The sequence below is a fragment of the Peromyscus californicus genome, unplaced genomic scaffold (assembly GCF_007827085.1).
Source record: "Peromyscus californicus insignis strain IS unplaced genomic scaffold, ASM782708v3 Scaffold_9__1_contigs__length_137607984, whole genome shotgun sequence".
Taxonomy (NCBI): Eukaryota; Metazoa; Chordata; class Mammalia; order Rodentia; family Cricetidae; genus Peromyscus; species Peromyscus californicus.
The window spans coordinates 67,064,778-67,083,905 of NW_026294617.1; the positions used below are offsets into that span (position 1 = coordinate 67,064,778).

The 19,128-nt window shown below is 52.8% G+C and overlaps 1 protein-coding gene across 1 annotated transcript; it reads left to right on the forward strand.

Moving 5' to 3' along the window:
- Positions 1–11,823: 11,823 nt before the first annotated feature.
- Etv3l (ETS variant transcription factor 3 like) lies at positions 11,824–17,588 on the forward strand. The gene is given in 6 exon segments (XM_052730797.1): positions 11,824–12,038; positions 12,129–12,366; positions 12,563–12,752; positions 13,163–13,277; positions 16,669–16,943; positions 16,946–17,588. Coding segments are annotated over 6 exon segments (966 nt in total). The 5' UTR covers positions 11,824–11,977; the 3' UTR covers positions 17,033–17,588.
- The last annotated feature ends 1,540 nt before the right edge of the window (positions 17,589–19,128 follow it).

Genomic DNA, 19,128 nt, shown 5'->3' on the forward strand with positions numbered 1-19,128 from the left:
GCCCTGACTGGAGCAGCGTTTTCCTGTGAGCGCTGAGATGCCAGCAGCATTTCCCCAGTGTCCAAGAGACAAAGACGGGCCAGCCACAAACATGCAGATACACAAACACCCACAGTCTCTGAGACAAAGCATACCGCAGACAGCCACCGAAACCCAGACCTCATGCTCGCATTCATACACGGCTTCCGTGGGGCTCACACACCCACGTGTGACAGGCATACATGGACAGACAGGCACATGGACGCTGGAAACAAAAACTGGCATAGACACCCACGCACACAAATACAGCCCCAGGCAGAGAGCCACAGAGGGACAAATCCTCATTTCACCAAGGCTACACAGACCTCCTAAGGCAGACAGCTGAATTCAGGCGCCCACACTGGAACTAGCCCTCCTACAGACACGGGAAGCACAAAGAGGTTTCCACCTGTGCCCAGGGGGAGCCAGTCCACACACTCCAGGCCTGTCCCTGTTCCCACTGGGAAGACAGGGGCCTGGGCAGACTCATAGGATTCCCCCAACAGCCCTGCAGGGCGGGACCAGAGCAGCCTCTGGGACGGCAGCAGGAGCCTTCCTCTCTCAGCAGCAGTGGGGGAGAGAGGTGTGAGTGAAATAGGTTTATTACTGGGAGTCTGTTGCCTCGATTGGAATCGATCCCACATGTCACCTTCTATTGATGCTAATGGGACTTGAAGGGTCTCCAGTCTCTGGGATACCACAGGCCTGCAGCACCACCGGCTCCCCGCACCCTCTTGCCCACCTCCCTGGCCTCACAACCCCAGCCTCTCCCTCTCCTCTGCACCTGCTTTCCTTGGCCATCTCTGGCCACCTAAGGACTTCATTCCTTTTTAAGAGCCCATCTTCCTCTCTGAATCCAGTAAGGCCACAACCTTCTGGCCATCCTTATCCCCTGTCACGGATACAGGACAGGAGGCCGTGGGCTGGGCCCCTCTTTCTCCAACAGCTAGCCAAAGTGTGCTTGTAGGTGTGTCTTTTGTGATGACTAGGCTGGCTAGATAAGTCCTTCCCCCGCCCCCCCAGGAATCCCAGTGGGTCCTCAGAACTTCCCTGGACCAGGCTGAGGGAGGAGTCTTGCCTTCTTGCTGCTCAGGGAAGGAAAGGGTGGCCTGAATCCCCATTCCCAAGCCCTGGAAAAGCCTTGTCCAAGGTCTGGACCCATGCAGAGTCTACTTCCATGGTGTGGTTTTACCAACCCCACAGCAAAGCGAAAGTGAGGAAGTCCTGGAGCCCCGTAGAGGTGAGAGGAATGTCCATTATAGTGCACCTGTATTGCCTGAGTATGCACCCCAAGCCTTGGTGCCCAGCATGGCTGAGAGGAAGGGCCCCTCCCATCCATCTTATCCCCCTGTGCTCAGGTGGGCTCGAGGAGACACCCAGAGCCATCCAGCCTTAAACCAGAAAGACTGTGTCTCACCGCCCCCCAGAGGACAGGCTTCTCTATCACCCCGGTAATCAGCACAGGCCCATTATTGTACCCCCAGGCCAGAGCGGCTGAGAGACTGAAAAGGGGATCAGAAGACTTATGGATACGGATATTCTTGGAAATGAAGTTGATGTTTCTTTAGTTGATTTTTTTTTTTTTCCGTGTAGCCTAGGCTGGCCTCAAACTCAGTTATGTAGGCTTGGCTGGCCTTGAACTTCTGATCCTCTTCCCTCTGTGTCTCCGGGCTGAGATAAGTGTGGGCAACCAGACATAATTTGTTTTGTCTGGAGGTTTTTGTTTTTCCCTGTGGTACTAGGAATTGAACCCAGGGCTTCCCATATGCAAGGCAAACCCTCTACCACACGGCTACTCCCCGGCCTTGTTTTACTTTTTTGAGACAGGATCTCAATACGTGGTACAGGCTGTACTTGAACTCACGCTGAAGGCCAAGTTGGCCTTGAACTTGGGACCTTCCTGGCTCAGCTTCCAAAGTGCTAGGATTACAGGCACAGATTACCACACTCAACATATTCTAAACCACCTTCAAAACCCCAACTAAGCTGGTGTGATGGTGCACACTTGAAATCTCGCCACTCCCTGAAGCAAACCCAGGAGGATTGCCATGAACTCAAAGCCAGCAAGGGCCATCCTCCGCTAGAATGAGGTCTTGTCTCAAGAACTTAAAAAAAAAAAAAAAAAAAAAAATTAACTTGTGTGTCAAGGCTACGTAAGGAGTTGGGTGCTGAGTGTGGGGTATAAGGGGAGTATGGGTGCCTCCTGGCGTCCTGCTCAGTGACCAGGACCTGCTGCCCCAGGGCTCCGCCCACTTTTCTTCTATCTTGTGGAGGAAACAGCTAGCCAACTGAGAAGCCATCTTCAAGCCCAGGGCCTGGCTGCTAGCTCTGTTCCTGGACTAGTCTGTGTACAGTGACATGGGCGAGGAAGGCAGGGAAGCCGGAGGTGGGCAGCGAGGAGGCTGCCCTCTCAGGTGTCCCGGAAGACAAGAGGAAGCATGCTGGAGAAGAGGTGGAAACTCCACAGAAGCAGCAGCCAGTGCCTCCAGCTCCCTCCCTGGTCGTGGCTGGGTCCTGGAAGGGACTTTGCCCCAGGGGTATAATAGCCATGGCCTGCAGAGGAGCCTTCTGCCTCCTGACCACGGGTGTCGGAGGTGGACAGGAGGTACTGTGCCCAATCTTTAAACGCTTAAGTAAGCGAGCTGGGGTGGGTGAGGATGAATAACGGGCAGGCCAGCCTCCTGCGATGAGACACCACGACACTCCTCCCCTTGCCCATTATGGCACTCTACCACCCCTCCTGTGTGGCTCTGGCCCAAGGAGCCCCCCACCCAGAACCCTCCCTCCCTGAACCCAAGCTCTTGTCTTTTATCAATCAGCCTCTCTCCCACCTGTCCATCACGTTAGCTTCGGTTGATTTAACCAGAAAACAAGCCCGGAATGTAATTCCATGCCCTCTATCCCATCTCCCATCAGCTGGGAGAGGCGGGGTGCTGAGGGGTGGGGGCACGGCCTCCCAGAATCAGTGAAGACAGGAAAATCATACTGATCCCCACCGACATCCATCAGCCGTCCCTCCCGGCTGAGGGCTGGAAAACTGAGCAGACTCCAAGGTGACTTGGTCCCAAGGTATCCACCTGAAAAGCCTGTTTCTTAAGTATCTCCTCCCTAGGATGTCCTGGGAATCCAACCCCTTATCTTGTTCCTCGTTGAGTCTGATACCTCTGTGGTCACTGTGTCCTAGCTTGCTTAATCCTTAGATGGAAGTTCTTCTTGCTGTCTAACTTCAAGCCAAATTAATAAAGTCTAAAATTTTTTTAATAAACCTGTAGAACTGTAAGAGAATAGATATTGTAAGTGCCTTAAATCTTTCAAAAAGGAGCTTGAGTAACTATCATGTGGGAGATGGAACTCAGTGGTGAGTTTGCCTAGCCATATCCTCAGTACTAAAGAGTTAGTAAAAAAAAAAAAAAATGCTTAAAAATCAATCATCTATCATTTTATTTGAGCCAAAGAAGGAAAGTTGAAGACTGTGACAGTTTGTCACTAGTGTGTGAACAAGAGGGCAGCCAGAGGAAAGGCAGCAGTAGAGTGTAAGTCTGGGAGGTACGAGGTCAGTCTTCAGGTCCGAACTATCTCCACAGAAAGCTATACAAGAAAGGGGCTGAAAGAATGAGATGGCCAGACAACTGGCAGGACTTCCCAGTGGGTCAACAACCTTTCGAAGAATTGAAAACGAGGGAATCTCCCTATCAGGTTCCTTAGGATCCGGCTGACCCATAGGAAGATGCCTTACTCTGCTGCAAGGTGTGTATGTGTGGGGGTGGTGCCGGGCTGGGGCATAGGGCCGTGCCACTGGCCCTTGAAGGGTTAATGGTACTGTCTGCAGACCACATCGACTCCCCCGGGAGCTTGGAGATCCCTCTCATTTTAAGTAACCCTAACACATGATGAGCGAGGGCAAGGAAGGAGCCGGAAGGAGCCGGACTGCGTACACACAGAACTGCCGGCTACAAGGCGGTAGGTAAGCCACTCTGGCAGGTCTGTGACAGGAGCTCTCTTTGTGCACCTGCCTGGCTATGGAGCCAGTTCTGGGGCAGTTGGGAAGGGGGAAGCAAGGAGCCAAGGCCCACGGGGGTGGCGAGGCTTTTCTTTCTACAGAGAAATGGTACGGAGCTGGAGTCGTGCACTCAGGGCAGAGAGCACCCCAGCATCTGGGAGAATGTCACAGAGACGTAGCCTGGGGTTCTTCTCTGCAGGTGGGGGCCGAGGGGGTCCAATGTCTGCTCTCCAGGACAGACCAGACTCTGGGATAAATGGTAAGCAAATAACCCAGACCTCAGCCAACTCCTCATCCAGCCAGCCATGTGATTCAGAGAAGCCACGCACCTAGGGCTCGTTTCTGCCATGGGGCGGGGGACTGAGGGTAAAAAAGCAGTTGTTGAGGCTCACAGAGGAGCAGATGGAGGCAGATGAGTTGGGGAGCATCACAGAGTGGGCAGAGAGTGCCAAGCTGGCACAGAGGAGCGATGCTCCCTCCTGAGTCTGGGGGGAGGCACTGAAGGGATGCATGCCTCTGTTCGGGCAAGAGGATTCGGCTCCACCCACCTGCCTCTCTCCCTTCTTCAGACCCCTCGCACCCTTTCCCAAAGAACTAGGACCAAGAATCCTGGAGTATGAGAACCCCTATGATAGAGAGCACAGATGCAGGCTAGAGAGGCCGGCAAGATGCCAGGAGAAAGTCCTGAGCTCTCCCCAAGCCCTTCGGGGCGGCTGGGGAGGGGGGCTGCTTGATCGTTCTGCTTTGCCCATGGGCAGTGAGGCCTCGGGGCATGGACACTCAGCACAGGACCAGCTGAGATGACTTCAGACCCGATGGAAAGTGAAGGGCTCAGGTCTAGGCTGGAGGTCTGAGCTGGATGTCAACATGGGGGATGGTGGTTAGGGACTGAGTCAGAAGGTGTCCCTGGCCTCGGCTCGGGAGGCTGTCTCCTGCCTCAGGTGCCTGCTGCCTCGCTACTGCCCTGATTTTCTGGCTGGCCTACCTAACACCCAACCCCAGGGCTGTGGTCAGCTCACCCAGCCCAACCGTTTGCTGGAACTCTCATCTCCTGCTAGCTTTGCTCTGTGGCTCCGTTAGTGCCCGCTGCAGGGGATTTCTTGCTCCTGGTGGGGAGACTAAGGCTCGGGTGGGGGTCTTCAGGGGGCTCCTTAAGGCACAGCTGATAGGAAGATGGTGAATGAGACCAGCACTGGGGGAGGAGAGAGAGTGCTGGGGGCAGCTGTGGAAAAGGAGCAGCCTCCGAGAGTCAGGGGTGGGAAGAAACAGGAAAGGGCAAGACACGAAAGGTGACCAGGCCAGCCAGCACGGAACAGGGCCAGGTGATGAGTGGTGGGGCTGAGACTCGGGGAGACTAGCCACCCAGGCAGGGAGAAGGGGTGACCAGAGACACGGAGAGCTGAGGAGAAAAGCACAGAGAAACAGCCCAGCGAGAGGAGGCCACAGGTGGGAAGGAAGGCTAGCGGACTGAAGACAGCTGGGGTCAGAGGAGGGGTGAGGGCCAGGCTGACACCTGGGACAGCCACCTCTGTGGCCCATTCCCCTAAGCCCTGGTTCCTCCAGAGCATCTGGGAGGGTGGGTTGGGTTTTTGGTTTTTTGGGTTTTTTTTTTTTTGTTTTTTTTTTTTTGTCAACCTTCACTAACTGCCCATTCCTGTCAACCCAATAGGAGTTGTCATAGGGTGTCTGGGTTTGGAGTCCAAAACCTATTAAATCCTGCTGCCCCTAAGGAGGGTAGAAGGAGGGGGCCACAGGGGTGGGGTGGAGACCTAAGACCCGTGAGGGAGGGCTTGAGGGAGTCTCTCCCGGAAGCTGTCATCCCCCAAGGGAGGGAGGGACACCAAGTGTCCTCAGCCAGGGGAGAAGGGAAAGGAGGCTGCCTGCTCCACCCAAGGTCCCCAGCTGCTCCATCCAAGGTCCCAGCCCCTTTACAGCTTAGATATGATCAGCAGGGCCTGCCGTCCGAACCTAAGACCCAGGGGAATGTTGGAAGTCCCAAGCAGTCTGGGGACTCCGCGGAGGGGAGAGGCGGCCTGTTCCACCTGTGGGGCCTCCGAGCTTTCGGTGGTGTCTTCTGCCGGCTGCCCGGGGTCCGACTCTGGACCTCACCGTCCAGGCTCCACCTCTTGTGGCTTCGCTCATGAGTTGAAATGGAGCACCGGTTTTGTCCATTCGCTCCGATCACTTGGTCCCTACCTTCAAGGGTCCCAGTGACAGCGTGACTTTCTTTTTATAACTTTCATTGATTCATTTTGTTTTGTTTGAGGCAGAGCCCACCCACGGCACCTTTGCTGGCCTAAAACTCTCTTTGAAGCTCAGGCTGGCCTTGAACTCGGGGCAAGCCTCCTCTCTCTGCCTTTCAAGTGCTGTGTTTACAGTGTGAGCTCCCCCATCCAGGCCTTCAAAATTACTTTCACTGTACGTTTCTACATACGTGCTCAAATGCTAGTGTGTAATATGTGTGTGTGTCTGTATGTTTGTGTATGTCTTTTTGTGTGTCTCTACATGTGTGCATGTCTGTCTCTTAATGTGTGTCTGTCTGTATGTCTGTGTGTCTATGTCTCTGTGTATCTATGTATGTGTCTGTGTGTATCTGTGTCTATGTGTGTCTGTGTGTTTCTGTGTGTACGCATCTGTGTGTGTGTCTATGTGTATGCATCCATGTGTGTATGTGTTGTGTTGTTCTGTGTGTATGTTTCTCTGTGTGTGTATGTGTGTATGTGTCTGTGTGTGCCTCTATGTGTCTCTGTGTATCTATTTGTGTGTGTCTGTATCTGTGTGTCTCTTGTGTCTCTGTGTTTGTGCGTGTCTGTGTATATCTGTGTCTATATGTTTGTGTCTCTGTGTGTGTGTCTGTGTGTATGTGTGCGTTTGTGAGTATGTGTCCATGTTTGTATGTGTGTGCATCTGCGTGTATATGTGTCTTGTCTGTCTCTATGTGTATGTCTGTGTGCATGTGTCTGTGTATGTCTATATGTGTCTCTGTGTGTCTATTTGTGTGTGTCTGTGTGTCTCTTGCGTCTCTGTGTGTTTTTGTGTGTGTCTGTGTGCATCTGTGTCTATGTGTCTGTGTGTCTCTATGTGTCTGTGTGTGTGTGTCTGTCTGTGTATGTGTCCATGTCTGTGTGTGTTTATGAGTATGTGTCCATGTCTGTATATGTGTGTGTCTGTGTGTGTGTCCATGTCTGTGTGTGTTTGTGAGTATGTGTCCATGTCTGTATATGTGTGTGTCTGTGTGCATCTGTGTCTATGTGTCTGTGTGTCTCTATGTGTCTCTGTGTGTGTGTCTGTGTATATGTCCATGTCTGTGTGTGTGTGTATGTGTCCATGTCTGTGTGTTTGTGAGTATGTGTCCATGTCTGTATATGTGTGTGTCTGCGTGTATATGTGTCTTGTCTGTCTCTATGTATATGTCTGTGTGCATGTGTCCATGTATGTCTGTATGTGTCTCTGTGTATCTATTTGTGTGTGTGTGTGTCTCTATGTATCTGTGTGTGTGTGTGTCTGTATTTGCCCATATCTGTATGTATGTGTGTCTTTCTGTCTGTGTGTATGTGTCAAATGTCTCTCTGTGTGTCTATCTGTCTGTCTGTGTGCTCCTATCTTTCTCAGACTTTGCCCACTGGGCGGCTGGCCTCTGGCTTTCTGGATCACTGTTGAAATTTTTTTCTGGCAAAGAGCCCACACCCCAGGCTTGGCTGGACAGTCTCCTGGGGGCGGGCAGGGCTCCTGGCAGCCTTCCTCTCTCCTTAGAGTTCAACTCTTCTGCCCTGGTTGACCAATCCCATCAGAGCCTAGAGTCAGACAGACCTGTTCCTGTCTAGCTCCACCACTTGGCAGGATCTTGAGCAAGTCTCTTAATCTTTCTGAGCCTCTGTTTCCTCCGCTTACAAAATGCAGCCAATACCGACCTCAAAAGGTTATTGTGAGGAATCAGTGAAGAAAGTTAACAAGAGCGGCACCCTATCCCGAACCGTGACCGTCCCAGTTCACAGGGCCGCAAGTGTAAAGAGGTGAAGCAGCAGCTCGGGAGGTTTTCTTTGGGGCCGCGCCTGGCTTAAGCCTTACCTCCCATTGTTCTCATCATTATCTCTACTGCTTTTATTAAATGGTGACCTAGAACCTACTTGTGTTGTAACGAACACTTGTACTGGCCAAGGGGATTAACATTATTAGTAATCAGTGTGATGGTGGTGGTAATAACAATCACCTGCTGCTGTAGCCCCTCCAGAAATACAAAGTGCTCTGGAGACCCGCAGTGAGCATTCCAGACTGGGCCATGGTCCTTTATGATTTATGGTTCCCCGTACTCATCCTGCCAGCCACTGTGCCAATCTTGCCATGGGCGTCGCCGGGCTGCTGACAGGCAGAACACAGAATGTGGCCAGTCTCTGAGTGTGCAGCCTACAGCACAAGAGAGCCAAAGCTGGGGCCCAGAGAACGGGTCGGAGGGCACAGAGTGGGATGCTCCCGGCCGGGGAAGTTCTACACCAATGTGTAGGTCACACAAGAGACTGGCTCGCTCGCTCGGCAGATAAGCGCTTGCCGAGCGAGCGAGCGAGCGAGCAAGCGAGCCTGTGACCTGAGTTAGATCCCCAGACCCACTTCAAAATGAAAGGAGAGAACAGACTCCACAAACTTATCCTCTGATCTCCACACGCATGCACACACAGACAAGCTAATAAAGTTGAAAGGGTTTGTTGTTGTTGTTGTTAAAAGTGACACACAAGGAATTAAGTTTAAGTGACAAAGACAGTTGACACCCACGGTGGCAGAGCTGAAAGCTGCTCTTCTCTGGGAAGCCTCCCCTGTCAGCTCGGGGCCTCAGGCAGGAAAGGAAGGATTTTCAGGAGACGGTTGGCAGGACTTCCTATCTGTCACCAAGGCTTCCCACACCCAGGGCTGGCAAGCTTCCTGAGCACGCATGAGCACAAGCGTGGCACATCTGGGCAGGAAGCTGCTGCACCAAGTCCAGGAGACTCAGTCTCCCCCAACCCCATACCCCTCTGGCTCCATGTTGGGGTTTTGTCGGGGGGAGCCACTTGCTTATGCTGTGTTTGGGTTTGCCTTTTGTTTTGTTTATTGAGACAGGTCTCCTATAGCCCAGGCTGGCCTCAAACTTGCTCTGTAGCTGAGGTTGGCCTTGAACTCTTGTTCCTTCTGCCTCTGCCTTCCAGGTGCTGGGAACAGTCACGCCCCACGACTGTTTTGTCTTTTTTCGGGTAGGGGAGGAGGTGTCAGCAGCCTGCCTGTCTCCATGGCTGAATTGTGTAAATCTTTTTTCTTGTCTTGTCTTTTTTTCTTTCTTTTTTGTTTTTTCTCATGAAAGTGTAAGGACACCCCTCTCATAAGCAAGGTCTAGGGACCCTACATGTGCCTAGTTCTAGAACACATACATGTCATTAACCCTACATGTCCACAGCTCTGGATGCCCTCTTTTCTCCTCCTCCTCCTCCTCCTCCTCCTCCTCCTCCTCCTCCTCCTCTTCCTCACAGGGTCTCACCATGTAACTCAGGTTGTCCTAGAACTCTCTGTGTAGCCCAAGCTGGCCTGGACCTGTGATGAGCTCCCTGCCTCTGCCTCCCGAGTGCAGGACTTTGCAGGCATGTGCACCATGCCCAACTAGAGTCTTAGGAATTTGATCCGAGGTCTTGCTTTCTAGTCTTGCACTTGGCAAATGACCTTGGGGAAGCTCGGAGTGGCCTCTAAGACTGCTATGCTCCAGAGGTTCCTGACACTCAAATCACAGTTCGGGGGCACATGGCCAAGTACCCCACAGCATGTCAGACGTGTGCTGTCATAGGTTCCGCCGGCCCATGTGATCAAGATCCCTATTTTGAAAAGACTTTAGATGGTTCTCATGCTCATGAAAGTCAAGATGCGCTGCCATGGGTGACATGTTTTAAAGTCCTAGGGAAACTCAGGAGAGATAGTTCTAAGGGCGATTGTAGCTACTCTGGTGGGCCTTGCTCAAGTCACCCTCTCTCTCTTAAGCCTTTTCTGGAATGACAGGAGGTTGCTACACACCGAGGTCTGTGTGCCCTCCAGACCTACTAAGTTCTAGTTGAGAACAATGCTTCCTTCATGCCGAACTCACCAGCATGGGAGGCCAGAGCTAAGAGCATGTAACCCTGCCTGAGCCACCCCAAGAGCAGGCTCCCCATCCTGCTCTGTGGCCCTCTCTCCTATCCTTCCTCAGTCCTCTTGCACACTAATCACATCCCTCTAGTGGCAGTAGAAGCCAGCATCGTGTACCAGCATCCTCTCTTCAGCCCAGGCTTGCCTCAATGCCTCCTCCCTTCCCTTAGCCTACCTCAGGCAAGCCTGTCTCACCGGAGATAGTTCTAAAACCTTTCCCTGATTTCCCCGACACACCCCGAGAACCAGCAAGATCCCTCTTCCTCACCCACGGTTCATTAAGCACCTATGAACACAAGGCATGGTGCCTGGATGTGATCCAAATGGCCAGCATCGAACAAGACAGTCGGGGTTCCTGAGCTCCAAGGGGAACACAGCTGTCAAAGAAAGATACTATCGAGTGCTGGCTTGAATAGCGGATATACTGAAAGTAGAACTATATAGAGATTAGCATCTCAGCGAACAAAAATGTCACACAAATCCATGAAGATTCCATACTTCTTGCCTTTGGCCCCTCTGGGCTCACTGTCAGCCAGCCTACCCCCTTTAGGGTAGCTCCTGAATCTCGATGGCCCAGGGCCTGTCAGTGGTCTAGACTCCCACAGGCACATCTACGATGTGTGGGTCAGCCACTCCCAGGACCTGGCTGGCCCTGTCCAGGCTGGCTCCAATCTTGGGATAGCCTGGGAAGCTCCCAGGGCAGAGGCTGCGGCTCCCTCTCACCGGAAGGAGAAGGGGGTCGGAAAGGCATCCACAGCCACAGGAGCTCTGGAGCAGCAGCACAGCCACGCTGAGACCGCAGAAAGGGGGGTGGCCCAGCGGGGGACAACCCTGGCCCTGGCCAGACACGTCTCTGCCTCCCTGACACACAGGGACAAGACTGGAGGAGCGTGACTTGAATTTCTGATCTCAACCAGGTAGCCCTGGCCCCATCATTTCAGGCCATCCATCTATCCATTCACCTAAATCTGTCACTTCCCCTCTCGGGCCCCAGGCTGTGGGAGGGAGACTCTAAAAGTGGGTGCTGCCCCTAAACTGCCCTCAAAGGAGGTAACAACTTTTGGAGGAAAAATACAAAATAAAGACTAGGTCCTACATAGTTTTGGAGTGACGGAAGCAAAGGCAGTAACTTTTTTTTTTTAATGCAGCAATAAAAGAATGAGAGCATTGAAAAGTCATTAGTGGTCATTTATTCTGTCAGCGATCACTTATGGACAACTGTGCACCAGGCCTTTGGGCTTTGGTGAAAACAACACAAGAATCCCCGCCTTTCTCCAATGTGAAATTGTTGTAAAAGTTACCAGAAAGGGAGGCCAAGTGTGGTAGCACATGCCAACACTTCCAGCACTCAGCAGGTGGCAGAGGCAGGGTCAGGAGTTCAAGGTCAACTTCACTTCAGCTACACCGAGTGAGACTCAGCCTGAACTACATGAGAACCTATCTCAAAACAACCAGAAAACATTGGCAGTATGTATACAGGCCACCGCTCCTCTACTCAACGTAAAGAAAAATAAATATCATTCCCTCTTCTCAAAATCCTGCTGAGCCCTAAGGACAGTTTGTCTCTCGGTCTAAATCCTCCATCTCGGCTCGGGATGGAGGACCATTTGCCATTTCTCCTTGGGCTCTGACCCAAGCCACCACCCGGGGGTAGCCTCTGAGCCAAGGAGGTCCCCACAGGTTGGGCTTACCCTGCATACAAGGAAACTCTTGCCTTAGCTCCTTTTCTGTCCTGGACCCTTCCCTCCTCACCTCCATTCTTCCCCTTGTTTTCAGCAGGCCTGAGGTCCCAACTCAACCCTTTCTCGCCTACCACACACCATGTACTGCAGCTGCTTCTCGGAAGGCATTCTGACCACCCCTGCCAACTACTGGATCTCAGGTGAGACTCCCGGCCTCCTCCCCAGGCTCTTCCAGTTGACTTGGGCAGGGCCCGAGGACAGTAGGTGACCCTCACACTCCCCCACCCCAGGTCTGGCCTTCCCTGACTGGGCCTTCAAAGCCGAGTCGTCGCCAGGCTCCCGGCAGATCCAGCTGTGGCACTTCATCCTGGAACTGCTGCAGAAGGAAGAGTTCCGCCATGTCATCGCCTGGCAGCAGGGAGAGTATGGGGAGTTCGTCATCAAGGATCCAGATGAAGTGGCCCGCCTCTGGGGCCGCAGGAAGTGCAAACCACAGATGAACTATGACAAGCTGAGCCGGGCCCTCAGGTGAGGAGGAGAGGTAGCCAGCAGTAGGAGACGCAGAGTTCAAGGAAAAGGGCTGCGGTTCCTGGCACTCCAGGCTGCTTCCCACCGTGGCAGGGCTTGGGAAATGCCCTCGCTGTGGGAAAATGGCTGGTGTCCTCCAGTTACCTGCTAGATGGATGGAGGAGGTGCTGAGTCTCTTCCTCCCTCAATTCTCTAGGTATTACTACAATAAGAGGATCCTGTACAAGACCAAAGGCAAGAGGTTTACCTACAAGTTCAACTTCAGTAAGCTCATTATAGCCAACTGTCCTCCATGGAAAGTGTGGACACCCTCTGCCCCTCACCTGCTGTTGGGGTCCGCTGCCATGTGTCAGCCAGCCTTGGTGCCTGTGCCTGTGCAGAGTGAGGTAGGCACGGAGGCAACCCCTGTCCTCAGAACTCTGACAGGACCTGCTCCTCTGTCCCGGAAGCCCCAGGCCACACTCCACCTTAGAGACCTACCTACTGGTCTCCAGTGTTCTCACATCTTCTAATCCCTGAGTACCTCAGGACCTAGTCTTTGTGAGCCACACCTACCTGTGAGGAAGGATGACTTCTGTGCTAGACATCATCTTTCAGTGATGTGTCAGAGAGAAGGTTAAGGGGTGCAGGGGGAGGTTCGGGGCATCTGAGACAGCAGCCACTAGCTGCTTAAGAATCAATCAATATGGGACGATCTTGTCACACTAACAACTGGGAGACAGTCCTGCTGTGTCTTAGAAGCCTAGATACCAGAGAGAGCCTGTCCCGCCCCAGCCTCCTTTGCCCCCCTCTTTAGCCCCTACATAGCACGCTGTACACCCACTGGGCCACCGAAACGCAGCTGGCTGGAGAGAGGACCTCCCGGGAGCCACTGGAAACCTCTGGAGAGAAGGGAAACAGCCGCTTCGATGGTGAGTGTTGAAGACGGGATTAAACAAAGGAGGGGAGCCTCCCGGGGCCGCCTGGCCGAGCATATGCCCAGGCAGGCATGAGATAAGAGATCTTCGTTCAGTCAGTGCTTAGTGACTCTGTTTACTAGGCATGAGGCCCAAACATGAAAGATGGATGGTTAGAAACAGAGTCTGGGAGGAAGTAGAGATGGGAGGGCTGCTAGTTCCTACAGGTGCCGGGAGGGCCCAAAAGAGGACTCCAGGCTCCCTGGAAGAGGGGAAGAAGGGCCAAGATGCCCTGGCGTAGGAAAAGGGAGAGCTGTGAGCATGGAAGGCACATCTGGAATGCTGCTACTATCATCGGGGTAGCACATGGAAGGGCACATCTGGAATGCTGCTACTATCATCGGGGTAGCACATGGAAGGGCACATCTGGAATGCTGCTGCTATCATCGGGGTAGCATCAAGGAGGATGGGATGGTGAGGGAGGTGTGGGAGGCAGTTGCCAGGCCAACAGCTACCCAGGTCCAAAGGGCCTCAAAACCATTTGAAAGGGGCTGAGCTTTCTCCCATAAGCAGAGAGTCCAGGAAGAAGAGGTATGTTTAGATTTTCATTTTATTTATTTGTTTTTGTGGCACAGGTGATGGGCCTTTATATGCTCATCAAGCACTCTACCAACTGAGCCACATCCCAGTCCCTAGATTTCATTTTATAAATTACAAAAGGTTCCAATCTGACAACAATTTGACTTAGGATTTCTAGACCTGATGATACAACACAGAGGCAGTATGCATTCCGTGACAGAAAACACATCTAGAATTTTGAAGTTTGACCTTTCTGTTGGCTATCAACAGGAGGTGCAGGGAGCTGCCGCTCCAGTCATCCACGTATCACGAGAGAAACCACCCAACACTCCACAGCACACTGCTGGACTGACTCATTCTGCAGGCTATATACACCCAACACACTTTTGACCTATATTACTTTCAACTCACAACGGGTTTGTTTATTAGCCCATAACCCTATCGTAAGTCAGCAAACATCTGTATGTAGGCTGTGTGTGGCTGGAATTAGAGGAGGAACCAGGCTGTCACTGGAAGGCTTTTAATTTTTTTTAAATTGTTTTTAATTATGTGTAGGGGAATGTGTCTGCACGTGGGTATGTGCACGTGAGTGCAGGTGCCCTCAAGAGGCCAGAGGCATTGAATATCCTGGAGCTAAAATTATAGACAGCTGTGAGCCCTCTGACATGGGTGCTAGGAACAGACCTCAGGTCCTCTGGAAGAACAGGAACGCTCTTAACCACTGAGCCATCTCTCCAGCCTCCACTGGGAATTTTGTTGTTGTTGTTGTTGTTGTTCAGCTAATCTAAGAAGGGGACTCTTGGGTCATGGGGCAAAGAAGGAAGCTGAGCTGAAGAGAGGATGTCAGTCTTTCTTCTTTCATCAGATGTTTAATTGCCTCCTGTTTAATGCACCAGGGTCTGAAGTTCAGATGTGAGCAATGCTGCCCTTCTAGGGCTCTTGGTCAAGGGCTTAAAGGCGGTTACCAATAGATACACAATTATATCTGCTGCTCAACACAAAGGGGTCGATGCTGGGGGTGCTGGGGACAGCGGGGAAGACTTCCTTGGCCAAGTGACTCAGCAGACATCCGAGGTACACACACAGGCTCAGCTGCACTTACAGGAAGAAAGGAGAGCAAGATTTTAAAGGCCTGAGACAAAGAGGGACTGGGCCCACACTAGTGGTGGCACTCCATGATGGAGCGAGGGGAGGAGGTGGACACTGGTAGACACCAGTGGCACTCAAAGCAAGCGGGCCAGGCTTTCTTTGGAAAGACCCAACCCAGGTATCTTCTGCAGAGGTGCACGCCCCTCCACTTCAGGCAGTTTTGAGGATTAGGACCACCCACCTTTACCCACCCACAGTGCAGGCCATGGATGCAGGGTAGTTGGGCCATCAGTCTGGCATCCTAGAGCTACCTAGCACATCCGAGGGGGTTTCTCCGTTCCTCTACCCCACCATTCTCCCAGCACCAGAGTGCTGAAGACACCAAGCTTACCCCTCTGGGAAACTATAAGCCCCAAATTTTGTACAACCCTTCACACACACACACACACACACACACACACACACACACACACACACACACCTTCCCTGTGCTTGGGCCCTGAAGGGCATGAAGGTTTTAGGTCAGCAGAGGGCTGGCAGCAGTAAACTGGCTATATGAAGTACCACTTGATCTGCTTTCCCAGTTTTTATTCACTGTATCACACCCATGTGACCCCATTGGTCTCTTAGTTAAATGATGTGGCCTTGCTTAAAAAAAAGAAATAAAGTAGCATTTCAAGAGGGCTTGCTGAAATAGAAAAACATGCTGTGGAGCTCTGTCTAGCCTTTTCCAGGAACCCCAGCCTGAGCAGGCCCTGCGGGGGCCCGGCAGGTGGGAGGGCAGACGGAGGGAATAGAAGGAGGAAACTTTTTTAGAGGAAGAGCGCTATGGGCCTAGCATCAGACAGAAGGGGAAGGCTGTGGATCCCACACATGGCCTCACAGTCCTGAACTTCACGGGTCCCTTCTTACACCTAATCTTAGCAGATGTCCGTTGATCCCAAGCAGGACGGAGGCCTTCATACCCAGGTGACAAGCACTTGGTCCCACAATCAGTTCTTTACCCAGCTAACACGTGGAGCCTTTGAGCAGGGGAAGCCAGAGTCAAGACGGACTCACTGGGTTAGGACACAGACTCCCGTTCAGTCTCTCCACACATTTCTGCTGAGGTCCAGATTCAGTCTGGACCAGATTCAGAGGAGCAGAAAGCCACTAACAGTTCCCACTCCAGCAACCCTAGGGACACCGACATTAAAGCAACAGGCGCATATAGCTAACTATATGGTTTCCGACCGGGCCAAGTGCCCCAGGAGAGGTGAAGGGAGAGGACCGAAAGGTGCTCCCACAAGGCTGGCAGAGTCTCAGGATGGTCCTTCTAGAAGTAGGATAAACCAAACAAGAGCAAAAAAGAGGGAGATGAGCCCCCCCCCCCACACACACACCCGGGGAAGGGGAGGGAGCACTGATGGGGAGGATTCTGAGTAAGAGAAAACAGAAGCGGGAGCCCCCCCAGGAGAGCACTCACCTGACAGGCAGGAAGTCCCAGGTTTGTAATGCCAGCACTCAGGAGCTGGAGTCAGGAGTTCAAGGCCATCTTCAGCTACATAACAGATCAAGGCCAGCCTAGCTCCTCGAGAGTCTGTCAGAGGGAAGGGGAGGGGAGGGGGTGGAGAAGGGAGAGGAGAGGAGGAGAAGGGAAGGAGGCGGAGGGGCATCTGGGGAGGCTGCCCTCTTGACCCTCTCTCTCTCTCTCTCTCTCTCTCTCTCTCTCTCTCTCTCTCTCTCTCTCTCTCTCCAGGTTTTGGCTCGGCTCTGGGCCCAGGCTGGCAAGGTCCTTGCTGCTGTCTCCTGAACCTCCAAGGTGACCTTCCCAGATTCGCTTCCTTTACACATGCACCCTGCCTCTGCTGTAACTGGACCCACCTCTCGGGGCCCATCTTGCCTCCTTTCTCCTCAAAGCAGCCACGTTCAGGGTCCTCCAAGCCGGGTCCTTGGCTCCCAGGCCCGCCCTGTACGCCAGGTGCCTGGCATTTTCCAGGACTCCCCCTTCTGGCCAGGCTGAGACAGGGCACCGGCGAGAGGCTTCAGGGCTGGTTTCTCAGGCCTGAGGAATTGGTGGTAAATCCTGGCCCAGGGCCAAAGGGGCACCTGGATTCCAATGAGGGACTCTCCTCAGGGACTCAGAGACTCAAACTTGGAAAAGGAACTCTCATGTCCCCCAATCCAGAGAACCTCAGAGCCACGTGGCCTTTGGATCCCCCTTAATTGGAGAGAAAGAAGTCAAGGGGCGGCCCCTCCCCTTTCCCCCAACTCCGACTTTCCCACCATCTCCTAGTTGGACACCAGCCAGACTCACTGGAGGACCTGGAGGGTGAAGCTAGACCAAGGTGGGGTAAATGTGGGCATGGGGAAACTGAGGTAGTGCCCCCTCCCCTCCTACCAAATGGTTATCAGACTAAGGAGACATTATTAATCTCAACTTTTTGGAGGGAAATAAGATTAAGGATTTCCATCACTGAACGGCCCCATACCTGGCCACGAGAGGGAAGTAAGGGGCAGGCGGGGGCAGATAGGGCTGGTTTGGCTTAAGTCTGAGGGTCTCTTTCTTCCTCTGGGTTCATTTCCCCATCATGTCTAAGGTTTCCAGGACCTCCCCCTACCCCTTCACATGTTTCTCTGCCCTCCCTCTGACTGGAACCTCTGTCCCGGGAAGGCTCTTGCAGGTGCAGAGGGAGGAAGGAGTTGGTTTTCTCATCTCTGCAATCCTCCACTGCTAACTGTGAATAAAAAAGCCCTTGGCAAACTGCCCTCTTGGCCAACAGCCTTTCTCCAGCGCACCCCAGGCTTGGCTGTGTTCCTCCTGTGTTCCCATCATTGGTGGTGCTGAAGGCAACCCAGGCATCCTGCTGGGAAATGCAGAGGAGGGCCTGAGGCTTGGAGTGAGACTGGAATCACTCACTCAAGCTCCTTCTTTCTACCATCGCTCCTGAGAGAAAAAGTGAACCAAGTAGGGGCCCCAGACCTACCAGGAAATGAGGGAAGCCGGTCCCAAAGACAGAGGAGCAAACAGAGCAAGGGTCTTTGCCAAAGACCTTAAGACCCCTGTAGAGGAGCTCTGGGCAAGACTCTAATGGTCAACGTGGGAAAGGAAGCCGGTGCTGAATTTCCTCTGTCTCTGCATGGGTTCCTAGTGATGAACAGCAGAGCAGGCTTGGAGCACCTGGGCAGAGGGCAGAGAACACATAAGAGTCTCTGCTTAAGACCAGATGATCGGTCGAGAGGGATGCAGCACAAGCCAAGGCCACTGAGCCATGCCGCTCTCCGGCCTCTAGGCTATCAATGACAGGGCTTGGATTTGTCTGCTGTCCTTTTTCTATGGAACAGCCCATGAACTGGAAAGGCCCGAGGGTTCCTCCTCCCGTTCCGAGTTCCTCTTGGAGCCTCTCTAACATTACTTTTCTGCAGCCTCTTGGTCTTGTGACCATGCACTGTCAGTCAACTAGAATGGGTAAGAGCAGCTGCAGAGGACAAGGCACGACCCTCGTGCACAGACAGGCCAAGATGGTCCCTGTCTCCCTCCCTCAGCCCAATGTCAAAAAGCAAATGTAGGCTCTTTCCCAGGATTCCCCATGGCCACAGTGAAAACTACTCCCCCTTCTCCCGTCCCTGAGGTCTCATCCCCAGAACTTAAGGACCGGCACAGGGCTTTTACCCTCCTCAGTGTAGAAGACAAAACAGTGTGCCAAGCGCAGCACCGGGAAGCAGAGGGTACACTCATCGGGCACGTGTCCTGTTCAGAGTGGCTAGCCCTAAGGACAGGGTTTCTCCATAAAAAAGAAATTCTATGTTCTCTGCCTGGTCCCACCTCCTCTTCAGTGGTATGTGGTGATTGTAATCCCATATTTCTTTGAGGCCTACATTCTAAGATTGCCCTTCAGGATAGGTAAAGCCCACCACAAGGACTCGCTTCCAGGTGGTACTTTCTTTATTGGAGGCCACCGATCTTGAAGAAGCAGACCTTTTCCATATGGCACCATTGGTATTTTTTTTACTATGTAATTCATTGTTACTGAGAGCTGTCCTGTGCACTCCTGAATACTTACCAAAACATGGGTCCATACCCAGACAACAGTAGCAGCACCCGCCTCCACCCAGCTGTGACAACCCCAAATGCCTCCAGAAAGTGCTAAACATCCCCTGGGGAAAGGGGATAAACTGCTCTGGGTTGAGGGTTGAGATCCACTAAGTTCCACAAATC